The 26,399-nt window shown below is 43.9% G+C and overlaps 1 protein-coding gene across 3 annotated transcripts in view; it reads left to right on the top strand.

The window, feature by feature from the left end:
• The first annotated feature begins 12,961 nt into the window (after positions 1-12,961).
• Positions 12,962-26,399, top strand: part of PRKCZ (protein kinase C zeta) — an 83,348-nt gene continuing 69,910 nt past the window's right edge. For 2 of the 3 annotated variants that reach the window (XM_060759047.2, XM_060759044.2), the window contains exons 1-4: positions 12,962-13,150; positions 23,809-24,045; positions 24,235-24,356; positions 25,671-25,760. In XM_060759047.2, the coding sequence (XP_060615030.1) occupies positions 23,975-24,045; positions 24,235-24,356; positions 25,671-25,760 (283 nt within the window). In that variant the 5' untranslated portion in view covers positions 12,962-13,150; positions 23,809-23,974. The remainder of the gene's footprint in view (positions 13,151-23,808; positions 24,046-24,234; positions 24,357-25,670; positions 25,761-26,399) is intronic. The other variant, XM_060759045.2, reaches the window with a different exon arrangement.

Here is a 26,399-nt window from a genome sequence, read left to right as displayed (position 1 = left end):
GGAGGAGGAAGGAGGAGGAGAAAGGAGATGGAGAAGGAGATGGAGAAAAGGAGAAGAAGAGGAAGAAGAAGGAGAAAAGGAGGAGATGGAGAAGGAGACGGGATGGAGGAAAAAAAGAAGAGGAAGAAGGAGGAGAAAAAGAAGAAGAGGAAGGAGAAGGAGAGGTGGAGGAGGAGGAGGAAGGAGAAGATGAGATGGAGAAGGAGATAGAGATGAGATGGAGGAAAAGGAGAAGAAGATTAAGAAGGAGGAGAAGGAGAAGAAGAACAGGAAGGAGAAGAGGAGGAGGAGGAGGAGAGCAAGAAGATGGAGAAGAGGAGGAAGGAGAAGGAGATGAGATGGAGAAGGAGATGGAGGCAAAGGAGAAGAAGAGGAAGGAGAAGAGGAAGGAATATCCCACTGTATTAAAGGCAGGAGGAGATAGAGCAAAATATAAATAAAGTGTGATTATTATGCAGAAGCCAGAGATGAAAGGGGAAGCCTTTACCTCTGTTCTGTTCATTTGTGGGTCATCGTTATTCCACTGTATTAAAGGCATCGGATGTTTGCCTATCTCTGTTATGTTGTAATCTGCTCTGCGTACCCTTGAGAAGATAGAGCAAAATATAAATAAAGTGTGATTATTACCCAGAAGCCGGAGATGAAAGGGGAAGCCTTTACCTCTGTTCTGTGTATTTGCGTATCATTGTTATTTCACTTTTTGTGTGTGTGTCAGGAACGACTTGAGAAACCGGTGTGAGAGAATTGGCTGTCTAAAAGGACGTTGCCCAGGGGACGCCCAGATGTTTTACCATCCTGTGGGAGGCTTCTCTCGTGTCAGAAAATGTGATCTATATTGTTCTATGCCCCTGTAAAATGTTGCATATAGGTATGACAACTAGACCTATAAGAACTAGGATACAAGAACACAGATCTAGGATCAAAAGAATGAGTTGTGAATCCACATTGTATTTGCACTTTAAAGATAATGCTCACTCCAATAATGACCTTAAGTATCATGTCCTAGAGAAACTACAAGTCCTTACTCATATGGACAGCAAGAAATTACTCCTTTGCAGGGAGACCTTCTGGATCCACAAATTAAAGACATTACTTACTTAGGCGATCCCTCGTTGGACGAGTAAGATGGTCTTCCATTATGGATTTCCTTGTGGGTCCGTATGTGGCTGTGGAGCCCTATTCTTGACCCGCATCTTCTCCCGCAGTGAGGAGGGCATTGGTTTCCAGGTGGAAGGCGGTCCCGGTCGGGGTTGGCTTGACGCGCCTTCCTCTTGGCACGTTTCTCTCTTTCACCCTCCATTCATGCCTCCTCAAATTCTGCAGCACTGCTGGTCACAGCTGACCTCCAGCTGAAGCGGTCAAGGGCCAGGGCTTCCCAGTTCTCAGTGTCTATGCCAGAGCTTTTAAGGTTGGCTTTGAGCCCATCTTTAAATCTCTTTTCCTGTCCACCAACGTTTCGTTTTCCGTTCTTAAGTTCGGAGTAGAGCAACTGCTTTGGGAGACGGTGGTCAGGCATCCGAACAACATGGCCGGTCCAGCGGAGTTGGTGGCGGAGGACCATCGCTTCAATGCTGGTGGTCTTTGCTTCTTCCAGCACACTGACGTTTGTCCGCTTGTCTTCCCAAGAGATTTGCAGGATTTTCCGGAGGCAGCGCTGATGGAATCGTTCCAGGAGTTGCATGTGACATCTGTAGACAGTCCACGTCTCACAGGCATAGAGCAGGGTTGGGAGGGGAATAGCTTTATAAACAAGCCCCTTGGTCTCCCTACGGATGTCCCGGTCCTCAAACACTCTCTGCTTCATTCTGGAAAATGCTGCGCTTGCAGAGCTCAGGCGGTGTTGTATTTCGGGGTCGATGTTGACTTTGGTGGAGAGGTGGCTGCCAAGGGAGCGGAAATGGTCCACATTTTCTAATGTTACACCATTAAGCTGTATTACTGGCATTGGAGAGGGATTGGCTGGTGCCTGCTGGAAGAGCACCTGGGTTTTCTCAATGTTCAGTGACAGGCCGAGCTTCTCGTATGCTTCTGCGAAGGTGTTTAGAGTGGCTTGTAGGTCTTCTTCTGAATGCGCACAGACGACATTGTCATCAGCATACTGGAGTTCTATAACAGATGTTGTTGTAACCTTGGTTTTGGCTTTCAGTCTGCTGAAATCTCCCTTGCCATCTGTCCGATAGATGATTTCCACTCCGGTGTTTGAATGACAAACTAGAATTCAGCTGTTACCTTTAACGATCACTTAGCACTTAATGATCTGTATTGATCCTACAATACTTAAGAACCTGCTGTACCTCAATAGAGTGCTCGCAACCAAATAAAGAACTCTACATGTAAAGATCCCACAAGAGCATGTAAGTCACAAATTTAATACTAAGGCTATTATTTATGTTATACATCCGTTTGGGGTGTTTCCTTACATGTCTATTGTTAGTATGGTATAATGTAATATACTAGCTAGTTCTCCTTTTATTAGAAAAAGATAAGAAGGCAGAGCCAAGTAAACAGGGAGATTACCTGAAGAAGTATCGAAACTGGCCTGGACCCGGGAAACCAGTTGTACTCACCCAGCACTACAGATTACTTGGCCATCCCTGACACCCAGAAACAACAACAATAACAAAGGACTGAAACTACAACCCTGTGGGAAAGGACTTATCCAAGAGTAATTATTTATTATTTATTTATTTCATTTACTTATACCCCGCCCTTCTCACCCCGGGGGGGACTCAGGGCGGCTTACAGTGGGGGCACAATTAGATGCCCAAAACAATTCACAAGCAATACAAATACAAACAATTCAACAATTAATTAAAAACATCAGTACATAATAAAATAATAAAAACAGTCTCATGCTCAGGGTTCAGAGTCCATATATCCATTCCATTCCATTTGTCCTTGTCTATCATCAGATCCTTCAGTTAGCTGTCAGAATGACCAAAGGCTTGATCCCAGATCCAGGTCTTCAGTTTTTTCCTAAATGCCAAAAGGGAAGATGACGATCTAATCTCCCCGGGGAGTGAGTTCCACAGGTGGGGGGCCACCACTGAGAAGGCCCTGCTCCTCGTCCCCGCCAGCCTCACTTGTGACAGTGGCGGGGTCGAGAGCAGGGCCTCCCCAGAAGATCTTAAACTTCGAGGTGGGATGTAGAGGGAGATCCGTTTGGACAGATACGCTGGGCCGGAACCGTATAGGGTTTTGTAGGTCAAAACCAGCACTTTGAATTGTGCTCGGAATTGGATCGGCAGCCAGTGGAGCTGGTGTAACAGAGGGGTGGTATGCTCCCTGTATGCCGCTCCGGTGAGTAATCTGGCTGCTTCTCGCTGGACTAGTTGAAGTTTCCGAGCAGTCTTCAAAGGCAACCCCACATAGAGTGCGTTGCAGTAATCCAGCCGGGATGTGACAAGAGCGTGGACCACCGTGGCCAGATCAGACTTCCCAAGGTACGGGCGCAAGTGGTGCACAAGTTTTAATTGTGCAAAAGCTCTCCCGGCCACCGCTGAGACCTGGGGTTCCAGGCTCATCGATGAGTCCAGGATCACTCCCAAGCTGCGAATTCCACGTCAACTTCACTTATATGAAGAATTTGAACTTTTATGTATACATTAATCTGTTTTTTTGACTCTATGAAGACTTTAGAACAAATTTAAGACGGCAATAAGACCATTTTTGGATTTCATTTGTTCTACAGAACCAAAACGACTACTACTGGACTGTAGAATTAGAGTAAGCGTTACCTATATGTACAGCTTTATGTTAAGTATGCATTGTTAACCGAATTTGAAACCTTGGTTACACTTGAGAATCTATCAAGTTTGGAGTAAAATTGTGTGAGATATACCACTTACTATGTTAAGAGTATACTTATGTGAAATGTGGATAAATTGAATACCTATATGAGAAGTATATATGAGAAGTATATATGACTATATGAGACATCAGACTGGCAACAAATATGAGAAGTATATATGAGAAGTATATATGACTATATGAGACATCAGACTGGCAACAAATATGAGAAGTATATATGAGAAGTATATATGACTATATGAGACATCAGACTGGTAACCAAGATCCATTGCCTAGTCCAAGCCATGGTATTCCCCGTAGTCACCTACGGATGTGAGAGCTGGACCTTCGGGAAGGCTGAGCGAAGGAAGAGAGATGCTTTTGAGCTGTGGTGCTGGAGGAAAGTGCTGAGAGTGCCTTGGACTGCGAGAAGATCCAACCAGTCCATCCTCCAGGAAAGAAAGCCCGGCTGCTCACTGGAGGGAAGGAGACTAGAGGGAAAGTGGAAGTCCTTTGGCCACATCATGAGGAGACAGCCAAGCCTAGAGAAGGGAATGATGCTGGGGAAAGTGGAAGGCAAAAGGAAGAGGGGCCGACCAAGGGCAAGATGGATGGATGGCATCCTTGAAGGGACTGGACTGACCTTGAGGGAGCTGGGGGTGGTAACGGCCGACAGGGAGCTCTGGCGTGGGCCTGTCCATGAGGTCACCTACAGAAGACAATGATGCTGGGGAAAGGGGAAGGCAAAAGGAAGAGGGGCCGACCAAGGGCAAGATGGAGGGCTGGCATCCTTGAAGTGACTGGACTGACCTTGAAGGAGCTGGGGGTGGTGACGGCCGACAGGGAGCTCTGGCGTGGGCCTGTCCATGAGGTCACCTACAGAAGACAATTATGCTGGGGAAAGTGGAAGGCAAAAGGAAGAGGGGCCGACCAAGGGCAAGATGGATGGATGGCATCCTTGAAGTGACTGGACTGACCTTGAGGGAGCTGGGGGTGGTAACGGCCGACAGGGAGCTCTGGCGTGGGCTGGTCCATGAGGTCACGAAGAGTCGGAGACGACTGAACGAATGAACAACAACAATGAGAAGTATCACACTACTCTATACCATACACCCTCTTTCCTATCTACTGTCTATTTTAAAAAATGGCCATTGACTGCCTCGTACACAAGGTCTCGGCTTGGCTTCAGTCCTGTTGGGAGTGAAATAAATGCAAAAAGCGTGTGCTTCTAAAGCGCCTGGTAATCCGTCACCCACAGAAAGGATTACAAAGGATCTTGAAAAAAAAATGACTGAGGCTATGTGATGTATGTTAAGCGAAGGACACAACTGTGCGTTAAATAACATGGCAGGATTAAGTCCCAACTTTTGTGGCTCACACAGACACACTGACCTGAAAGGAGGGTGACGTCAATATCTCTCCCAACCACGCCGCGTTGATCCTCCTTAAACGTGCACTTTAGAGAGATCCCACTCTTACTCCGCTGGAAGAAAGGATAATCTATGGGCGCCGAGGGGTGCCAGAGTTGTTTTGCCTCCACATCTGGTGCGGAGTGGATCCCGCCGTTACAACGGACTCTTGGGATGCTTGCAATCCTTCGTAAGATTAAAAAAAACAGCCGACCAATCAGTTACGATCTGGAAGGCATCTGTGCTGTAGACAGGACATGTTCTGTATGCCCAACGGGATGCCAGGGGTGCCTCGGATTAGAGGCCCTTTGGATTTCCCTAAACAAAGTCTTTAGAAACTTGGAAAGTTTAACAAAGTTCTTTAATACTGCTTAGGTCTTCAATAAACCTTAGCTTGTTGTTGTTGTTGTTGTGCCTATAATAGCCTCACAAAATACCTAACTCAGGTATTGCCAGGCACCTTAGCTTGTTGTTGTTGTTGTGCCTGTAACATCCTCACAGAAGCCCTAACTCAGGCATTGCCAGGCACCTTAGCTTGTTGTTGTTGTTGTTGTTGTTGTTGTGCCTGTAACAGCCTCACAGAATCCCTAACTCAGGCATTGCCAGGTACCTTAGCTTGTTGTTGTCATTGTTGTCGTTGTGCCTGTAACAGCCTCACAGAAGCCCTAACTCAGACATTGCCAGGTACCCTAGCTTCTTGTTGTTGTTGTCGTTGTACCTGTAACAGCCTCACAGAAGCCCTAACTCAGGCATTGCCAGGTACCCTAGCTTGTTGTTGTTGTCATTGTGCCTGTAACAGCCTCACAGAAGCCCTAACTCAGGTATTGCTAGGTACCTTAGCTAGTTGTTGTCGTTGTTGTCATTGTGCCTGTAACAGCCTCACAGAATCCCTAACTCAGGCATTGCTAGGTACCTTAGCTTGTTGTTGTTGTTGTTGTTGTTGTGCCTGTAACAGCCTCACAGAAGGCCTAACTCACACATTGCCAGGTACCCTAGCTTGTCGTTGTCATTGTGCCTGTAACATCCTCACAGAAGCCCTAACTCAGGCATTGCCAGGCACCTTAGCTTGTTGTTGTTGTTGTTGTTGTTGTTGTTGTTGTTGTTGTGCCTGTAACAGCCTCACAGAATCCCTAACTCAGGCATTGCCAGGTACCTTAGCTTGTTGTTGTCATTGTTGTCGTTGTGCCTGTAACAGCCTCACAGAAGCCCTAACTCAGACATTGCCAGGTACCCTAGCTTCTTGTTGTTGTTGTCGTTGTACCTGTAACAGCCTCACAGAAGCCCTAACTCAGGCATTGCCAGGTACCCTAGCTTGTTGTTGTTGTCGTGCCTGTAACAGCCTCACAGAAGCCCTAACTCAGGTATTGCTAGGTACCTTAGCTAGTTGTTGTCGTTGTTGTCATTGTGCCTGTAACAGCCTCACAGAATCCCTAACTCAGGCATTGCTAGGTACCTTAGCTTGTTGTTGTTGTTGTTGTTGTGCCTGTAACAGCCTCACAGAAGGCCTAACTCACACATTGCCAGGTACCCTAGCTTGTCGTTGTCATTGTTGTTGTTGTGCCTGTAACATCCTCACAGAAGCCCTAACTCAGGCATTGCCAGGCACCTTAGCTTGTTGTTGTTGTTGTTGTTGTTGTTGTTGTTGTGCCTGTAACAGCCTCACAGAATCCCTAACTCAGGCATTGCTAGGTACCTTAGCTTGTTGTTGTTGTTGTTGTTGTGCCTGTAACAGCCTCACAGAAGGCCTAACTCACACATTGCCAGGTACCCTAGTTTGTCGTTGTCATTGTTGTTGTTGTGCCTGTAACAGCCTCACAGAAGCCCTAACTCAGGCATTGCCAGGTACCTTAGCTTGTTGTTGTTGTGCCTGTAACAGCCTCACAGAAGCCCTAACTCAGACATTGCCAGGTACCTTAGCTTGTTGTTGTTGTGCCTGTAACAGCCTCACAGAAGCCCTAACTCAGACATTGCCAGGTACCTTAGCTTCTTGTTGTTGTTGTTGTCGTTGTTGTTGTCGTCGTCATAATTGTCAATTGCACTATACAGTTTTTTATTTACTATACAGTTTTTAATTAAACAGTGTGTGTCTGCCTTGTTGCACAGCCCAAAGACTTGTTGCACAGTTTTGAGAATTTGTGGTCTCATGAGAATGCCAATGTTTACATTTTCCGTTTACTCGCAATTACTGCGCAACTTCGAGCGTACGTCCGAGATTGTAAAATTGCACCTTTTCAAAAATAAAAAATAGGAAAATAGGAAGATGAGGAATCCTATAAGCAGAGCCTGGAATCCCGAGCCTGCGTTGGTTTGATCCAACGGTAATTTTCAACGGTAAGCAAACAGTATTTTGCCCCCCCCCTCCCCAACCAATCACTGATATATATTTTCTGTTTGTGGTGGGAGTTCTGTGTGCCCTATTTGGTTCAATTCCATCATTGGTGGAGTTCAGAATACTCTTTGATTGTAGGTGAACTACACATCCCAGTAACTACAACTCGCATATGTCAAGGTCTATTTTCCCCCAAGAGTGCCTCAAGAGCGCCCCTGGGCAACATCAACTCTACTGCAAAGGCTTACTTTGCGTAATGGATTGGGCCACTCCTGATCGGGGAATACAACTGAGTCTTGGGGGGATCTGAGTCTTGACAGGAGATGAAGAAGATGGAGGGATGGAAGTAGGAATTCACGTGCAGAGTTGAGAGCAGCTGCGAGGGATAATGATGGGGTGGTGGTCAGTTCATCTTCTGATGATGATGTGTAGATAAAAGTGGTCTGGGATGAAGGTTCCTTGCAGAAGGCAAGGTGTTGGTGAACGTTTGTGCATTGGGTACTGTCTGGACTTGTCGTTGCCTGTTTCGTGTTCGGTATTGGTTTGGGATCTGCAGGCAGATGTGGTTCAATTCCATCATTGGTGGAGTTCAGGATGCTCTTTGATTGTAGGTGAACTATACATCCCAGGAACTACAACTCGCATATGTCAAGGTCTATTTTCCCCCAAGAGCGCCTCAAGAGCGCCCCTGGGCAACATCAAGTATACCGCGAAGGCTTACTTTGCGTAATGGTTGAGCCGCCCCTGCCCAGGATTGATCTGATCCAGCGGACAAATCCTGCCAAAAATCCATTTGCGTTCTCTTCTCGGTAAATGTATTTCCCTCCCCAAGTATTCTCGTCCTTCACAGCCGTGGGAGATATTCATAACTCCCTCAATGCATGGATACTTCACCCTCTCGTTGACAAGTAACTGAAGAAAATCAGCCGCCTTCTTAAATCTAAGCATTTAAACATAAGTCGAGTTTATTTTAAGAGGGACTAAAGGATATCGGGATGCCGTTGAGGAGAAATTGCCATGGAGATCAGCTCTGTTTCATACGCTTGTTATGCAAGTTCCCATTTTTGGAATGGCAAGCAACATCCTCGCTTTCTGAAACGGATTTTGGTCCGTTCCCAGATGTATTCCGTGTTTCCGCGGAATATCTCCTCTGTACCTAGAACTCTGTTGCCCTCTGCTGGGAGGAAGGCACGCCAGCTGGCCCAGGTTGACGGTGTTGAGATCATTTTCATTCAGACACATCTCGACACCCCTTTTCATTTAAAAAAGTCCCAGAGTGGTTTACAATATTGCGATGTTCAGACCACCGGAGGACAATCAGGCAGCCACAATAAAAAGATAAGAACGATGATCATAAAATGTAAACGATAATAAAATGGTTTCTAAAAACAAAGAAAACACTTCATTAAATCCACAAACCTTCCTCCCTTTCCCTCATACACCTTCTCGACTTTCTTTCTTTCCTTGCTTTCCCTTATCTATCTATCTATCTATCTTTCTTTCTTTCTTTCTTTCTTTCTTTCTTTCTCACTTTCCATCTTCTCTTGCTTTCCCTTATTTTCCTTCCTTTCTTTCCATCTTCCATTACTTTCTCCCATACACCCATCTTTCTTTTTTCCTTCCTTCCTTCCTTCCTTCCTTCCTTCCTTCCTTCATCTTCCCTTGCTTTCTCCCATACATCCATCTTTTTTCCCTTTCTTTCTTTCCATCTTCCCTTGCTTGCTTTCATTTTCCTTCCTCCCTTCCTCTTTCCTTTCTTTCTTTCTTTCTTTCTCCCTCCCTCCCTCCCTCCTTCCCTCCCTCTCTCTCTCTCTCCCTTCCTTCTTCCCTTGCTTTCTCCCATACATCTTTCTTTCTTTCTTTCTTTCTTTCTTTCTTTCTTTCCTTCTTCCCCTGCTTTCCCTCATACATCAGTTTCTTTTTCTCTTTCTTTCTTTCCTCCTTTCTTTCCACCTTCCCTTGCTTTCTCTCACTTTCATTTCTCTTTCCTCCTTTCTTTCCATCTTCCCTTGCTTTCTCCCATACACCTTCCTTCCTTTCCACCATCCCTTGCTTTCCTTCACTTTCCTTCCTTTTTCCTTCTTTCTTTTCATCTTACCTTGCTTCCTTTCATTTTCCTTTCTCTTCCCCCTTCCTTCCTTCCTTCCTTCCTTCCTTCATCTTCACTTGCTTTCTCCCACACATATTCCTTCCTTCCTATCATCCTTGCTTTCCCTCATTTTCCTTCCTCTTTCCCTGTTTCCCTGTTTCCTTTCATCTTACCTTCCTTCCTTTCATTTTCCTTCCTCTTTCTGCTTCCTTACTTCCTTCCAGCTCTACAGCTTTTGCTGTCTCTCAGCCAGGAAGGATCAGGATATTTTTACACATGTTGATTCACAACACTCATGAACACTCAAAGCAGCCCTGCTTGAGCTCTTTGTATCCAGCCACATGGCATTTCCTTTGTTTAAAGACTCCTTTCCCAGATTCCTTTGTGCTCCCTCATCCCGCCTCCATCTCTCCTGATTGGCTGTTGCCACCAGGTGGCAGAGGTCTCCCCATTGGATCCTACGGGCCACTGGAGCTTCCTGATTGGTCCAGAGGCACCGGGGGCGGGAGGGCCGCCTCCCAGCTGTTCGCCCTTGCCCAATCACAGCAGGGAACAACAGGGAAGCCGGGGCAGGGAGTTTGAACTGTGCAACTTTAAATTTGCTATAAATATGACCTTATTGGTGTACTCCCCTTATGCTTAGCTTTGGCGAATGATTGCAGCTTTGCATCCCTTCCAGCTGAATTGCATTAAACCTCGATGGCTCTTCTTCAACCGGTGAGACTTTTCATTGGGAAATCAGGAAAAATATGGAATGCTTCTCTGTCTCGCCAGGGAAAAAAGAACTCTTTGATGACTAATTGGTCTCTGCCTCCTGGCAAAGACCCCTACATTTTAGCTCTACAACACCAGCGAAGATCATCTACCAAGGCGACCAAGGCTGTCTCAGTGCCATGTCCTACAGCCAGACTGTGCCGGATCTAGATAATCAGTGTCTACCAGAAATCCCTGGAGTTGTGTTGGAGGGGACGTGGTTTTAAAAAGGGAATTTTCAGAGATCTTCCCAATGCCCATATGTCATGATTTACTGCCATATTGGCCTATTTCTGCAGTAGGCCTTTGTTCACATAAAATGCTGATTGTTTGAGAAATCAGTGCTCCAAAGTAGAAGTTACTATTCAAGGATAACAACATATCCGGACAAAACCAGCAAGCTGTTGGCTAGTTGGAACCCCCATTTTTTTCCAGTTGCTCTGAAACCATGTTTGCAACAGACTAACAGATAAGATACAGTAATGGTCGGAGAACAATGGTCTATAGTTATGTTGTAGTTGTGCCATTGTTAGGATCCCACATGTGCTATAATGTCAATCAAAATCATAAACAACTAATGAACAACTGCATAACTAACTTAGACCAATGAAATGATTTGTCTTTGCGAACCAATGAAAATGTATATTCTATTGACTATAAATGCTCTGCAGCCCCCTTGGGGGTTGCGACAAACCCTGTATGCTTGTTTGTCGTTATTGCTATGGCCACGCAATAATAAATAGTTTTTTTGCAGTTTAAAGGATTCAACTTTCGTGGTGTCCATCCTTGCCCTCCCTATTGGAAAGGGGGCTTCTGCCTTTTGGGAAATATTTTGGTTTCGTTGCCCCTACAGAGATAGCTCTTGTCGTTATTTTTGAAGTTGTTTATAAAAACTTTGAAAATTCCCCAAAAATCCATGGGTAGGCAAAACGTTCTGAAACTTGATGGGCTAACAGTGGTAAATATGTTCTACCACGGTAGCGAGTTTCATCACAATAGGTGTCAAAATGAGGGAGAAAGGAGCCCCTGAATTTTCCCCACTGCAGGCATGCATATTCATAAGTAAACAATCCTTATTATCTTTATACCGCCCCTTGTGGTTGCACTTAAGCACTGCAGACATGCATATTCATAAGTAAACAATCCTTCCTACCTACATACCGCCCCTTGTGGTTGCATTTGAGTACTACAAGCATGCATATTCATAAGTAAACAATCCTTCCTATATCGCCCCTTGTGGTTGCATTTGAGCACTGCATGCATATAAACCCAGGTAAGAGTTAATCAATATACCATTATTTTTAATTTTGGGGGTGGATTTAGTCGTTATAAGCATACCAAAATTTTAAATTGGGTGTCAAGGAGTCTGTTTGCCAATTTTGGCCCAGATCCATCAATCCACAGAAGAGCCTTTGTGGTACAAACAAATTCACAAACTTTGGCTCTTCCCTCTGGTCCTCTAGTCCCGCCCCTTCTCCCTGCCAATCACACAGCCGTTGTGAGTCTGTTGCTAGGCGAATTACCCTTCCTTAGTATTCCTCTCCCGTTCCTATTGGCTACAGGTGACTCTCCTTTTTTTCTATTGGCTCTGCCGCCCCCTCTGGTCTTCTAGTCCCGCCTCTTCTCCCTGCCAATCACACAGCCGTTGAGAGGCTGTTGCTAGGCAAATTACCCTTCCTTAGTATTCCTCTCCCGTTCCTATTGGCTACAGGCGACTCTCTTTTTTTTCCTATTGGCTCCGCCGCCCTCTCTGGTCTTCTAGTCCCGCCCCTTCTCCTTGCCAATCACTCAGAAATTCCTCAGTCGTTGTGAGGCTGTTGCTAGGCAAATTACCCGTCCTTATTATTCCTCCCCCGTTCCTATTGGCTACAGGTGACTCTCTTTTTTTTCCTATTGACTCCACCGCCCCCTCTGGTCCTCTAGTCCCGCCTCTTCTCCCTGCCAATCACACAGCCGTTGTGAGTCTGTTGCTAGGCGAATTACCCTCCCTTAGTATTCCTCCCCCCTTCCTATTGGCTATAGGTGAATCTCTTTTTTTTCCTATTGGCTCCGCCGCCCTCTACGGTCCTCTAGTCCCGCCCCTTCTCCCTGCCAATCACACAGCCGTTGCGAGTCTGTTGCTAGGCGAATTACCCGTCCTTGGTGTTCCTCTCCCGTTCCTATTGGCTACAGGTGACTCTCTTTTTTTTCCTATTGGCTCCGCCGCCCCCTCTGGTCCTCTAGTCCCGCCTCTTCTCCCCTGTCAATCACTCAGTAATTCCTCAGCCGTTGCGAGGCTGTTGCTAGGCGAATTACCCTTCCTTAGTATTCCTCTCCCGTTCCTATTGGCTACAGGTGACTCTCTCTTTTTTCCTATTGGCTCCTCCGCCTTCCTTGTCCCGCCCCCTCCGCGCGCCTTCATGCCTTTTCGCCAGGTAGCCGTCCCCGCTCGTTTTCATTGGTCGCTCGTTGACTAGTGGGCGTAGACTCCGGCTCGGGGAGGCTTCCCATTGGCCAGCAGGTAAGGCAGGGAGGAGCTGATTGGCCGAGGGCGTGAGTTGGACCAAAAGTAAATCCCTGACAGGACGCCGTCCGCCATCTTCGGGAGGGAGGGAGGGAGGGAGGCGTCGAGGGGAAGGGTCTCGGGAGGAAGCGGAAGCAGGAAGCGCCCCGGAAAAGCGCGGGAAAGGGTCCTCTGCGCCTCGCTCGCCTCCCAACACACTTCCTCTTCGGAAGTTGAGGTAAACTTCCGCGGAAGTGAAGGAAAGCGGAAGGAGGAAGGAAGGAAAGAAGAAGCCGAATGTGAGGAGGAACTCCGAAACTTCCTTCTGAGGGAGGAAGCCCTTGCTTCTCTGCTTCCTCCTCCTCTTCCTCTTCCTTCCTTTTCCTCCTCTTCTTCCCCTTTTCCTCATCTCCCTTCTTTTTCTTCCTTTCTTCTTCCTGTTTTTCCTCTTCTTCTCTCCTCCTTCCTTCCTTCTCTTCCTCCTTTCTTTCTCTTCTTCCTCTTCTTTTCCTTCCTTTTCCTCCTCTTCTTCCTCTTTTCCTCATCTTCCTTCTTTTTCTTCCTTTCTTCTTCCTGTTTTTCCTCTTCTCTCCTCCTTCCTTCCTTCTCTTCCTCCTTTCTTCCTCTTCTTCCTCTTCTTTTCCTTCCTTTTCCTCCTCTTCTTCCTCTTTTCCTCATCTCCCTTCTTTTTCTTCCTTTCTTCTTCCTGTTTTTTCCTCTTCTTCTTCCCTCCTCCTTCCTTCACTTCCTCCTCCTTCCTCTTTTTCCTCTTCCTTCTTTTTCGTCCTCTTCCTCCACCTTCCTTCTCTTCCTCCTCCTTTCTTTCTCTTCATCCTTTTGTTTTCCTTCCTTTTCTTCCCCATCTTCATCTTCTTCCTCCTTCCTTCTCTTATTTATTTATTTATTTATTTATTCTCTTCCTCCTTCCTCTTCCTCTTCCTTCTTTTCACGCCTCCTTCCTTCATTCTCTTCCTCATTTCTTTCTCTTCTTTCTCTTCATCCTCTTCTTTTTGTCCCCTTCTTCCTCTTCTCCTATCTTTCTCTTCCTTCTTTTTACTCCACATCTTCCTCCTCCTTTCTTTCTCCTCATCCTCCTCTTTTCCTTCTTTTTTTGTCCCCTTCTTCTTCTTCTCCTTCTCCATTCCATCTCTTCTTTTTCATCTCCTTCTTCCTCTTCTTTATTTCTCTTATTTCTCTTCCTTCTTTTTCGTCCACATCTTCCTCTTCTTCCTTCCTTCCTTCCTTCTCTTCCTCCTCCTTTCTTTTCATCTTCTTCTTTGCCTTCTTTTGTCCCCTTCTTCCTCTTCTTCCTCTTACTTCTTTTTAGTCCACATCTTCCTCTTCTTCCTCCTCCTCTTCCTCCTCCTTTCTTCCTCTTCCTCTTTTTCATCCCCTTCTTCCTCTTCTTTATTTCTCATTTTTCTTCCTTCTTTTTCTTCCACATCTTCCTCTTCTTCCTCCTTCCTTCATTCTCTTCCTCCTTTATCTTCTTCCCCATTCCTTCTTTTCCTCCTTTCTTTTCATTGTCTGATTTCCCTTCTTTTTCGTCCCTTTCTTCCTCTTCTCCTGTCTTTCTCTTGTTTCTCTTCCTTCTTTTTCGTTCACATCTTCTTCTTCCTTTCTTTCTCTTCATCCTCTTCTTTTTCGTCCCCTTCTTCCTCTTCTCCTTTCTCTCTCTTCTTCCTCTTCTCTTTCCTCTTTCCTTCCTTCTCTTCCTCCTCCTTCCTTCTCTTCCTCTTCCTTCTTTTTCATCCCCTTTCCCCCCCCTTCCTTCTCTTCCTCCTCCTTTCTTCCTTCCTCTTCTTCTTTCTCCTTCCTTTATTCTCCCCCTCTTTCTTATATTTTCTTCCCTTCTTCCTCTTCTTGTTATATTACACCTTTACATTATTATTAAAATATTATTGTATTTATATTTATTATTAGTATTATAGTAAAGTAATGTAATAAAATATGGTAAATTTATTATATTTATATTATGAATATTTATTATTTATTTACAGTATTTATATTCCGCCCTTCTCGCCCTGCGGGGGAATCAGGGCGGATTACAATGTACATATACATGGAAACATTCAATGCCATAGACACACAACATATATAGACAGACACACAGAGGCTATTTAACACGCCAGCTTTTTCATGAGGGTATTCTGGCCACCAGGGGAGCTGTCGCTTCACCGTCCATTTGAGACTGATGGAGTACTTCCTCATTCTTTGCTTGCTTGCTGGAATTTTTATGGCGTTGTAAATTAGTTAAATTAGCCTCCCTGCATAAGTGGTACTTAAATTTCCTACTTGACAGATGCAACTGTCTTTCGGGCTGCAAAGGTCAACAGCAAGCTACACACAATGGTCAGAAGCTCACCCCGACCCAAGCTGGCTTTGAACTCATGACCTTTACCTAATGGTGTATTTTATATTGTACTAGCCGTCCCCTGCCACACGTTGCTGTGGTCCAGTCTGTGTATATGTGTTTTGTGTGTGTATTTATGTGTGTATATATTTGCATATATGTGTATTTATGTGGTTTTGCACATGCGTTGTAATGTATTTTTATTTTTGGGCTTTTAAAGTCTTTTCTGCTGTGTTTTTCATTGTTTTTTTGAGTGAAGGACATAGATTGGGTTGTTAGGTGTCTTGTGTCCAAATTTGATGTCAATTCGTCCAGTGGTTTTTGAGTTCTGTTAATCCCACAAACTAACATTACATTTTTATTTATATAGACTAGTTGTACCTGCCACACATTGCTGTGGCCAACCTTCCCTCTCTCTTTCTCTCCTTTCTTTCTCTTCTTCCTTCCTTCCTTCCTTCCTTCCCTCCCTCTTCCCTTCCTTTTTTCCTTCCTTCCTTCCTTCCTTCCTTCCTTCCTTCCTTCCTTCCTTCCTACCTACCTTCCCTCCCTCCTTCCTTCCTTCCTTCCTTCCCTTCCTTCCCTTCCTCTTTCCTTCCTTCTTTCCTTCCTTCCTCCCTCCCTCTTTCCTTTCTTCCTTCCCTCCCTCCCTCTTTCCTTCCTTCCTTCCTTCTCTTCCTTTCCTCTTCCCTTCCTTCCTTCTTTCCTTCTTTTCCTTCTTTCTTTCGTTCCTTCCCTCCCTCTTTCCTTCCTTCCTTCCCTTCCTCCCTCTTTCCTTCCTTCCTTTCCTTCTTTGCTTCCTTCTCTCCCTCCTTCCTTCCTTCCTTCCCTTCCTCTTTCCTTCCTTCTTTCCTTCCTTCCTTCCTTCCTTCCTCCCTCTTTCCTTCCTCCCTTCCCTCCCTCCCTCCCTCCCTCCCTCCCTCTTTCCTTCCTTCCTTCCTTCTCTTCCCTTCCTCTTCCCTTCCTTCCTTCCATTCCTTCCTTCTTTCCTTCCTTCTTTCCTTCCTTCCTTCTTTTCCTTCTTTCTTTCGTTCCTTCCCTTCCTCTTTCCTTCCTTCTTTCCTTCTTTGCTTCCTTCTCTCCCTCCTTCCTTCCTTCCTTCCCTTTATTTCTTTCCTTCTCTCCTTCCTTCCTTCCCTTCCTTTTACGAATATTACACTTATTTATATAGATAACAACTCTTTTATAATATAATCAATCAGCTCCTCCCTGCCGGGCTGTGGCACAGCTAGTTTTTGCCAGCTGTGTTAAATCACTAGTGACCACGAGTCACGAAGTAGAAGCCAGCCCGGAACAGAGTGACAGCTAGTCTAGCTTGCTGTTGACCTATGCAGCCCAAAGGACACTTGCATCTGTCAAGTAGGAAATTTAGGTACCGTTTTATGCGGGGAGGCAAATTTAACTAATTTATGAAGCCGTAAAACCTTCCAGCAGCGTGCATAAGAATGAGGAAGTACTCCATCAAGGACTCGGTGTCACAAGTGGACAGTGAAGCTGGAATCGAGCATTCCCTCATGAAGACAGAAAGCTGGAATGTTAAATAGGAAGCTTTAATAGGACAAGGGAGTTGTGTTGCCAAAGGTCAGGGTTGAGACGGTTCTCCTTATCTGTTCTCCCTTATCAGCTCTTACGTTCTCTTTCAGTGTCTTTAGAGGCAGATCCTTTCTTTTGCGGGCTTTCAGATTCGTAGAAAGATGGGAGAACTCTTTTGCCAAGGGAGGAATGAGGAAAAGGCATCTTGAATAATAGACTCCCAGAATTGGAAGGGACCCCAAGGGCCATCCACGTTGGGCGAGTGGGGTTATTAACAAAAGACCCTTCTTCATAAATGTACAACAGAGTAACTTATTGGCAGCAACGTGTTGCCCAAAGTGATAAAAAGAACAAAACCACACAGACCAATGTTATCTCTTCAATAGGGGGCTTCTCATACTGAGGCTTACCTCACACAGAGGCTTCCCTTACAGACTGAGACCTTTCTCCCACTGACGCTTTTCTTTATAGTAAAATAATATGGTCGCACTATTTACAAGAACAAGGTTTCCATAACACAAATGAAGTTCAGTCTTGACACACAAGACCTTCTCATACTTTAGGCTTACCTCACACAGAGGCTTCCCTCACAGACTAAGGCCTACCTTACATTGTGAGGCCTTCTCTCACAGACTGAGACCTTTCTCCCACTGACGCTTTTCTTTATAGTAAAATAATATGGTCGCACTATTTACAAGAACAAGGTTTCCATTGACAAATGAAGTTCAGTCTTGACACACAAGACCTTCTCATACTTTAGGCTTACCTCACACAGAGGCTTCCCTCACAGACTAAGGCCTACCTTACATTGTGAGGCCTTCTCTCACAGACTGAGACCTTTCTCCCACTGAGGCTTTTCTTTATAGTAAAATAATATGGCCGCACTATTTACAAGAACAAGGTTTCTATAACACAAATGAAGTTCAGTCTTGACACACAAGACCTTCTCATACTTTAGGCTTACCTCACACAGAGGCTTCCCTCACAGACTAAGGCCTACCTTACATTGTGAGGCCTTCTCTCACAGACTGAGACCTTTCTCCCACTGAGGCTTTTCTTTATAGTAAAATAATATGGTCGCACTATTTACAAAAACAAGGTTTCCATAACACAAATGAAGTTCAGTCTTGACACACAAGGCCTTCTCATACTTTAGGCTTACCTCACACACTGGCTTCCCTCACAGACTAAGGCCTACCTTACACTGTGAGGCCTTCTCTCACAGACTGAGACCTTTCTCCCACTGAGGCTTTTCTTTCTAGTAAAATAATATGGTTGCACTTTTCACAACAACAAGGTTCCCACAACACAAATAAAGTCCTTTATACTTCCTTGTTTGCTTCCATGCTGGGCTCTTTCCTCATGCAGATAAACACCTTTGCTCTCACAGAGCCTTCTCTCACAACAAACGAGCTTCACATAGTAGCTTTTTACACACAGCAGTCTTTATTCACATGAGGCCTTCAACCTGGGGCTTCTTTCACTGAAGCTTCTCATACCAGGCCTTATTTATTTATTATTCATTTACTGCATTTTTATACCGCTTTACTCATCCTCAGGGAAATTTACACACAACTTTACACACAAGGCCATCAACCTAGAGCTTTTCTCACCGAAGCTTCTCATAGACTAAGGCCTACCTCACACTCTGAGGCGTTTTCTCACAGACTAAGGCCTACCTCACAATGAAGTTTAACCTTCACACTGGAACTTCACACACAAGTCCTTCTCATACCGAGGCTTACCTCACACAGAGGCTTCTCTCACAGACTAAGGCCTACCTCACACTGTGAGGCCTTCTCTCACAGACTAAGGCCTACCTCACAATGAAGTTCAACCTTCACACTGGAACTTCACACACAAGGCCTTCTCATACTGAGGATTACCTCACACAGAGGCTTCTCTCCCAGACTACGGCCTACCTCACACTGTGAAGTCTTCTCTCACAGACAAAGACCTACCTCACAATTAAGTTACACCTTCACACTGGAACTTCACACACAAGGCTTTCTCATACCGAGACTTACCTCACACAGAGGCTTCTCTCCCAGACTAAGGCCTACCTCACACTGTCTTTCTTGCACAGAATAAGGCCTACCTCACACCGTCATGCCTTCTCTCACAAACGAAGGCCTACCTCACAATGAGGTTCAACCTTCACACTGGAACTTCACACACAAGGCCTTCTCATACCGAGGCTTACCTCACAGAGGCTTCTCTCACAGACTAAGGCCTACTTCACACTGTTAGGCTTTCTCTCACAGAGTAAAGCCTACCTCACACTGTGAGGCCTTCCCTTACAGACTAAGGCCTACCTCACACTGTGAGGCCTTCCCTTACAGACTAAGTCCTACCTCACACTGTGAGGCCTTCTCACAGACTGAGACCTTTTCCCACTGAGGCAATCTAACACAGAAGCCTACACGCAAACCTGCTTATATTGGACTTCAGCTTTTGCATCCATTTAACCCTTCCAGTGCTTGACTCACATTTTTGTAATTAAAAATACCTAGTCAATTTTTAATATTTCTGACTATGCAGTCCAACCCCCTTCCTGCCAGGCAGGAAGACACCACCAAACCCCTCCTGACAGATGGCCATCCAGCCTCTGCCTAAGATCCCTAAGAGAAGAAGACCCCGCCAGACTCCCAGGCAGTTTCTCTTCTATTGCTGAACAGCTCTTGCCATCAGGAAGTTTAGGTGCACCTCTTTTCCTGTAATTTGAACCCATTGCTTTGTTGTGTTCCTAGTGTCCGGAGCAGCAGAAAACAGGCTTGACCCCTTCTCCTCTCCTGACCCTTTCTCTCCGCTGCCTTTCCTCCAAAATAAATATGGCCGCCAACTTCCACTTGCCAGGCCAGTGGGAGGAAAGAATATTGCTTGATTTCCTTCTAAATTAGCAAAGGGAGTGCTGGTGAAACTCCTGACCCCTCCCTTTGTTTATGTTCAGGTCAGGAAGCATGCCGAACTCCGTGTGCGGCCTATGCGGGCCGTTTGCCAACATTGGGGGTCATTCTTAGCTTGCAAAGGTTGTCCAGTCCTGACTGACTTTTTGTGCAATGTCAAGTCCTTCTCCTAAGGAATGTGCAATCAAGACGTGAAGGTGCATCATATACAGCAGCTTAGCAGTACTTTATGCTTCAGTGCTATGGGAGGTGCAGCCTTCTCTGCCCAAGAATGTTGGTGAATCACAAAACTACACAACCCAGGATTCCATTGTGTGGCACCGTGGCGGTTAAAGGGGTCTCAAACTGTGTTAATTACGCAGTATAGATGCACCCATAGCTCCAGGGGAGATCTGTTGGAAGGGAGAGCGATGTTTGGAGTTGTGATTTTGTGTAATATTGTCTCAAAGCAAGGGAAGGGAGGAAGCTGTTGTTGTTGTTGTCGTTATTATTATTATTATTATTATTATTATTATTATTATTATTTGAAACACAACAAGGTTAGTCCACAGCAGACACTCTGCTGTCTGTTGTATTGGATCACATGTCGGACACTTCCCAAGTGTCTATTATTATTATTATTATTATTATTATTATTAACACAACAAGATGAGTCCACAGCAGACACTCTGTTGGCTGTTGTATTGGATCACACGTCGGACACTTCCTAAGTGTCTAGGATTATTATTATTATTATTATTATTATTATTATTATTATTATTATCTAGGACTGTGTGATGTAATTATTATTATTATTATTATTATTATTATTATTATTATTTGAAACACAACAAGATGAGTCCACATCAGATACTCTGCTGGCTGTTGAGTTGAATCACATGTCGGACATTTCCCAAGTGTCTATTATTATTATTATTATTATTATTATTATCTAGGACTGTGTGATGTATTTATTATTATTATTATTATTTGAAACACAACAAGATGAGTCCACAGCAGATACTCTGCTGGCTGTTGTGTTGGATCACACGTCGGACCCTTCCCAAGTGTCTAGAACTGTGTGATGTATCATCTATTATTATTATTATTATTATTATTAGAAACACAACAAGATGAGTCCACAGCAGACACTCCGCTGTCTGTTGTGTTGGATCACACGTCGGACCCTTCCCAAGTGTCTATTATTATTATTATTATTATTAGAAACACCACAAAATGATCCACAGCAGACAAGATCACTCTGCTGGCTGTTACGTTGGATCACAATTGGGACACTTCCCAAGTGTCTAGGACTGTGTGATGCATTGGCAAATGATGCGTGCAGATCCCAGTAAGGTGTCCTTTCTAACTTGGGGGCCACATGCTAGAACTCCCTACTAGGAGGATTGGTTTCTCGGTGATGGAAGGAAGGAGGGAAGGAGGAAGGAAAGAGAGAAGGGAGGAAGGGAAAGATGGAAGGAAGGATGAAAGGGAGGAAGGGAAGGATGGAAGGAGAAAGAGGGAGAGAGGGAAGGAAGGATGGAAAGAAGGAAGGAAGGACAAAAAGGAGGGAAGGAAGAATGGAAGGAGAGAGAGGGAAGGAGCAAGGAAAGAAGGAAGGAAGGACAAAAGGGAGGGAAGATGAAAGGATGGAAGGAAGGGAAGATAGAAGGAAAGAGAGAAGGGAGGAAGGACAAAAGGATGGAAGGAGAAAGAGGGAGAGAGGGAAGGAGGGAGGAAAGAGGGAAGGAAGTACCAAAGGGAGGGAAGGATGGAAGGAAGGAGAGAAGGAAGAAAGGACAAAAAGAAGGAAGGGAAGATTGGAAGGAGAAAGAGGGAGAGAGGGAAGGAGGGAGGAAAGAGGGAAGGAAGGACAAAAGGGGGAAGGATTAAAGGATGGATGGAAGGAAGGAAGGAAGGAGAGATGGAAGAAAGGGAGGAAGAAAAGGATGGAAGGATGAAAACAGAAGGAAGGAAGGAAAGACAAAAGGAAGGGAGAAAGAGGGAAGGAAGGAAGGACGAAAGGGTGGAAGGGAAGGATGGAAGGAGAAAGAGGAAGGGGAGTGAGGGAGGCAAGGAGGAAGGAAAGAGAGAAGGAAGGAAAGACAAAAGGAAGAGAAGGAGGAAAGGGTGGAAGGGATGGAGGAAGGAAAGAGAGAAGGAAGGAAAGAGGAAAGGGTGGTAGGGAATGGAGGGAGGGAGAAAGAGAGAAGGAGGGAAAGACAAAAGGGAAGGAGAAAGAGGGATAGAGGGAAGTAAGAAAGGGCAGAAGGGAAGGAGGGAGGGAAAGATAGAAAGGAAAGAAGGAAGGATGAAAGGGTGGAAAGGAAGGAGAAAGCGGGAGGGGAGGAAGGAAAGAGAGAAGGATAGGATGGTGAGAGAGGGGAGGGCCTGAGAAAAGAGCCCAAGGGGCCACATGCGGCCCCCGGGCCTGGGTTTACACATACCTGGGATAGGGTAATAATCTACTAAATTTAATGTTTTCCTCCCCCCCCCTTCCAAAACCCATGTAAGCAAATAGCTTTGTGATTGTGTCCTCCTCCCCATACATTTCATAATCAGAAATCAGCGAACCAAATACGACTGGGGTAGAGTTAGGATGCACTTTTGGACCCTAATCTTGTACATACAATCTATATATATAAAAATGCTCTGTGCATAATGAGTATGTTCAAAACAAAAAAACTACTGGGCCAAATTACCCCAAATTTGGCAACAAAACTCCTCACAATCCAAGGAGTGACCATCACTGAAGAAACCCCACAAAACACCTTTAAAATCAAAATATTACTATATCAAATAGACTCATAGAGTTAGAAGGGATTCTGCCACAGTATTGCAGGAGAACAGACAGGAAGGAAGGAGAGAAGAAAGGAGAGAGGGAAAAAGGGAAGGAATGTAGGAGGGAAAGGGGGAAGGAAGGAAAGAGAGAAGGAGGGAGGGAAAGAAGGAAGGAAAGAGGGAAGGAAGGGAAAGAAGGAAGGAAAGAAAGGTACAGAAGGAAGGAAGAATACAAAGTAGAAAGGAAAGAAAAGGGGGAGGAAAGGCAGGAAAGAGGTAAAGAAGAAAGGAAGGAGAAATAAAAAGGGAAAGAAGGAAGGAAACAGGGAGAGAAGAAAGGAGGAGGGAAGGAAGGAAAGAGAGAAGGAAGGATGAAAACAAAACCAAAGAGCAAAAGAAGGAACAAAAAAGAAGTAGAGAAGGAAGGAAGAATACAAAGTAGAAAGGAAAGAAAAAGGGGATGAAAGGCAGGAAAGAGGTAAAGAAGGGAAGAAGGAAGGAAGGAAGGAAGGAAGGAGAAATAAAAAGTGAAAGAAGGAAGGAAACAGGGAGAGAAGAAAGGAGGAGGGAAGGAAGGAAAGAGAGAAGGAAGGATGAAACCAAAACCAAAGAGCAAAAGAAGGAACGAAAAAAGAGGTAGAGAAGGAAGGAAGAATACAAAGTAGAAAGGAAAGAAAAAGGGGAGGAAAGGCAGGAAAGAGGTAAAGAAGGAAAGAAAGAAAGAAGGAAGGAAGGAGAAATAAAAAGTGAAAGAAGGAAGGAAACAGGGAGAGAAGAAAGGAGGAGGGAAGGAAGGAAAGAGAGAAGGAAGGATGAAACCAAGAGCAAAAGAAGGAACGAAAAAAGAGGTAGAGAAGGAAGGAAGAATACAAAGTAGAAAGGAAAGAAACAGGGGAGGAAAGGCAGGAAAGAGGTAAAGAAGGGAAGAAAGAAGGAAGGAAGGAGAAATAAAAAGTGAAAGAAGGAAGGAAACAGGGAGAGAAGAAAGGAAGAGGGAAGGAAGGAAAGAGAGAAGGAAGGATGAAACCAAGAGCAAAAGAAGGAATGAAAAAAGAGGTAGAGAAGGAAGAAAGGAGAGAAAGGGGAAGAAAAAAAAGGGGGGGAGGAATAGGTAGGCCCCACTCTTTCATAACAGTCCAGATATCTACCTCTACTTCGAAAATTCTTACTATGGGCCACAGCAACGCGTGGCAGGGCACAGCTAGTATAGATATAACAATTGACTTACACACTGGAGTACTGGCAATGTGATTGTAGATGGTGTTCATGACACACTTGCATTTCTGTAGGAAGAAAACAAAGCCAGGATACCTGTTGATTTGCTTCATCACTTACGTTTCTATTTCATGTGTTCAACAGTTTGGCCCACGAACTCTTCTAATATCAAATTACTTGTTTGCATTTTCAGTGTATTTATGTTCCCTTCGCGTGCAAGCAACCCGAAAGACGTATTGAAGAAACAGAGTTCCTTGATCATATATTACACTGTGTGTAATTGCTGCTGAACGACTTGGAAACCAAATCTGGAAGCCTAGGACCTTTTTATTTTTCATGTTGAGTGCTGCTCTAAAAACATGCCCAGCAGAATGGGATCGAAAATGAATATGAGGAAAAACTTCATCAGAGTGAAAACTCATTATAACGGGTAAGGCATACTAAAGGGTCGTTTATTTATCGTATCAGGAGCGAACCAATCTTTTTGTAACATGTCCATTTATTTACTCATGCAGCAATGGTCAGGACTCATTGCAAATGCAGTTTGGGAGCTCTTGAAAGGTGAAACCATGTGGATTAATAAACCTGTGACTTGTTTTGTTTCCTCCTCCCTCCCCAGAGATATCCTTATAACAAACCTGGGCGCGTCCATGAGTTATGACGAACTCTGCAACGAAGTGAGAGAGATGTGCAATTTGCAACAGGATCAACCCATCACCCTTAAGTGGATTGACAATGAAGGTATTTCAGAGACTTACAAATATACGTTTCACAAGTATTTTTCTATTGAATTTTACAGTGCAGTTTTAGAGAGAAAAAGTGGAATAATAATAATAATAATGGAATAATAATAATAATGGAATAATAATAATGGAATAATAATAAAGTGGAATAATAATAATGGAATAATAATGGAATAATAATAATAAAGTGGAATAATAATAATAATAATAATAATAATGGAATAATAATAATACAGTGGAATAATAATAATAATAATAATAATGGAATAATAATAATAAAGTGGAATAATAATAATAATAATAATAATGGAATAATAATAATAAAGTGGAATAATAATAATAATAATAATAATAATGGAATAATAATAATAATAAAGTGGAATAATAGTAAAGTGGAATAATAATAATGGAATAATAATAATAAAGTGGATTCTATGGTTCTATGGTTCTATGAATAATCATAATAATGGAATAATAATAATAAAGTGGAATAATAATAATAATGGAATAATAATAATAATAATGGAATAATAATAATAATACAGTGGAATAATAATAATGGAATAATAATAATAATAAAGTATTTATTTATCGTGTCATCCGCAACCAGAACATTGTATTACATTTCTAACAGAACAAAACAAACAAACAGATAAAAATAATAAAGTAGAATAATAATAATGGAATAATAATAATAATAATAATACAGTGGAATAATAATAATAAAGTGGAATAATAGTAAAGTGGAATAATAATAATGGAATAATAATAATAATACAGTGGAATAATAATAATAATAATAATAATAATAATAATAATAATTTGGATTCAATGAAGCCTGTAAGTGTTGTTCGGCCTGGGGGTCGGGACCCTGGGGGGGGGGGTCACGAAGAGTTGTCAGAGAGGTCACCAAAGAACATCAGAAAACACAGTATTTTTATTTGTTCTGTTGGTCATGGGGGTCCTGTGTGGGAAGTTTGGCCCAATTCTATCATTGATGGGGTTCAGAATTCTCTTTGGTTGTAAGTGAACTATAAATCCCAGCAACTACAACTCCCAAATGACAAAATTATAGTTCCGAAGTAGCAACAAAAATAATGTTTTCGTTGGGGTTCACCACAACATGAGGAACTGTATTAAAGAGTCGCCGCATTACAAAGGTTGTGATATCATTAAATTCATATAAGGTATTCACATTTTCCCTTAATAGATCTCTAAGAGTTAACTACTTCACTTAATATGAGATGATTAAAACCCAGATAATCAAGATGGAGGAAACTGGCTTCTGATTTTCCCTTCTGTTTTTCGCTAGGTGACCCCTGCACCATTTCCTCTGCGATGGAACTAGAAGAAGCGTTCCGTTTGTACGGTCAACAAAGGCACGAAGGGCTCGTCATTCATGGTAAGGATTCGACCGTTAGGGATTTTACCGAAAGCTCTGGTCTTGATATATTCTGTTTTGGTCTATAACCACTCTCTAGAGCAGTGTTTCTCAACCTGGGGGTCGGGACCCCTGGGGGGGTCACAAGGGGGTTTCAGAGGGGTCACCAAAGACCACCAGAAAACACAGTACTTTCTGTTGATTATGGGGGATCTGTGTGGGAAGTTTGGCCCAATTCTATTGTTGGTGGGGTTCAGAATATTCTTTGATTGTAGGTGAACTATAAATCCCAGCAATTACAACTCCCAAATGTCAAGGTCTATTTTCCTCAAATTCCACCAGTATTCACATTTGGGCATATTGAATATTCATGCCAAGTTTGGTTCAGATCCATCATTTGAGTCCACAGTGCTCTCTGAATGTAGGTGAACTGCAACTCCGAAATTCAAGGTCAATGTCCACCAAACCCTTCCTGTATTTTCTGTTGCTCGTGGGAGTTCTGTGTGCCAAGTTTGGTTCCATTCCATTGCTGGTGGAGTTCAGAATGCCCTTTGATTGGAGGTGAACTATAAATCCCATCAACTACAACTCCCAAATGACAAAATCAATCCCCCCAACCCCACCAGTATTCAAATTTGGGCATATTGGGTATTTGTGCCA

This window comes from Anolis sagrei, chromosome 13, assembly GCF_037176765.1.
Source record: "Anolis sagrei isolate rAnoSag1 chromosome 13, rAnoSag1.mat, whole genome shotgun sequence".
Lineage (NCBI taxonomy): Eukaryota > Metazoa > Chordata > Lepidosauria > Squamata > Dactyloidae > Anolis > Anolis sagrei.
This window is presented reverse-complemented; position numbering and strand designations above follow the sequence as displayed.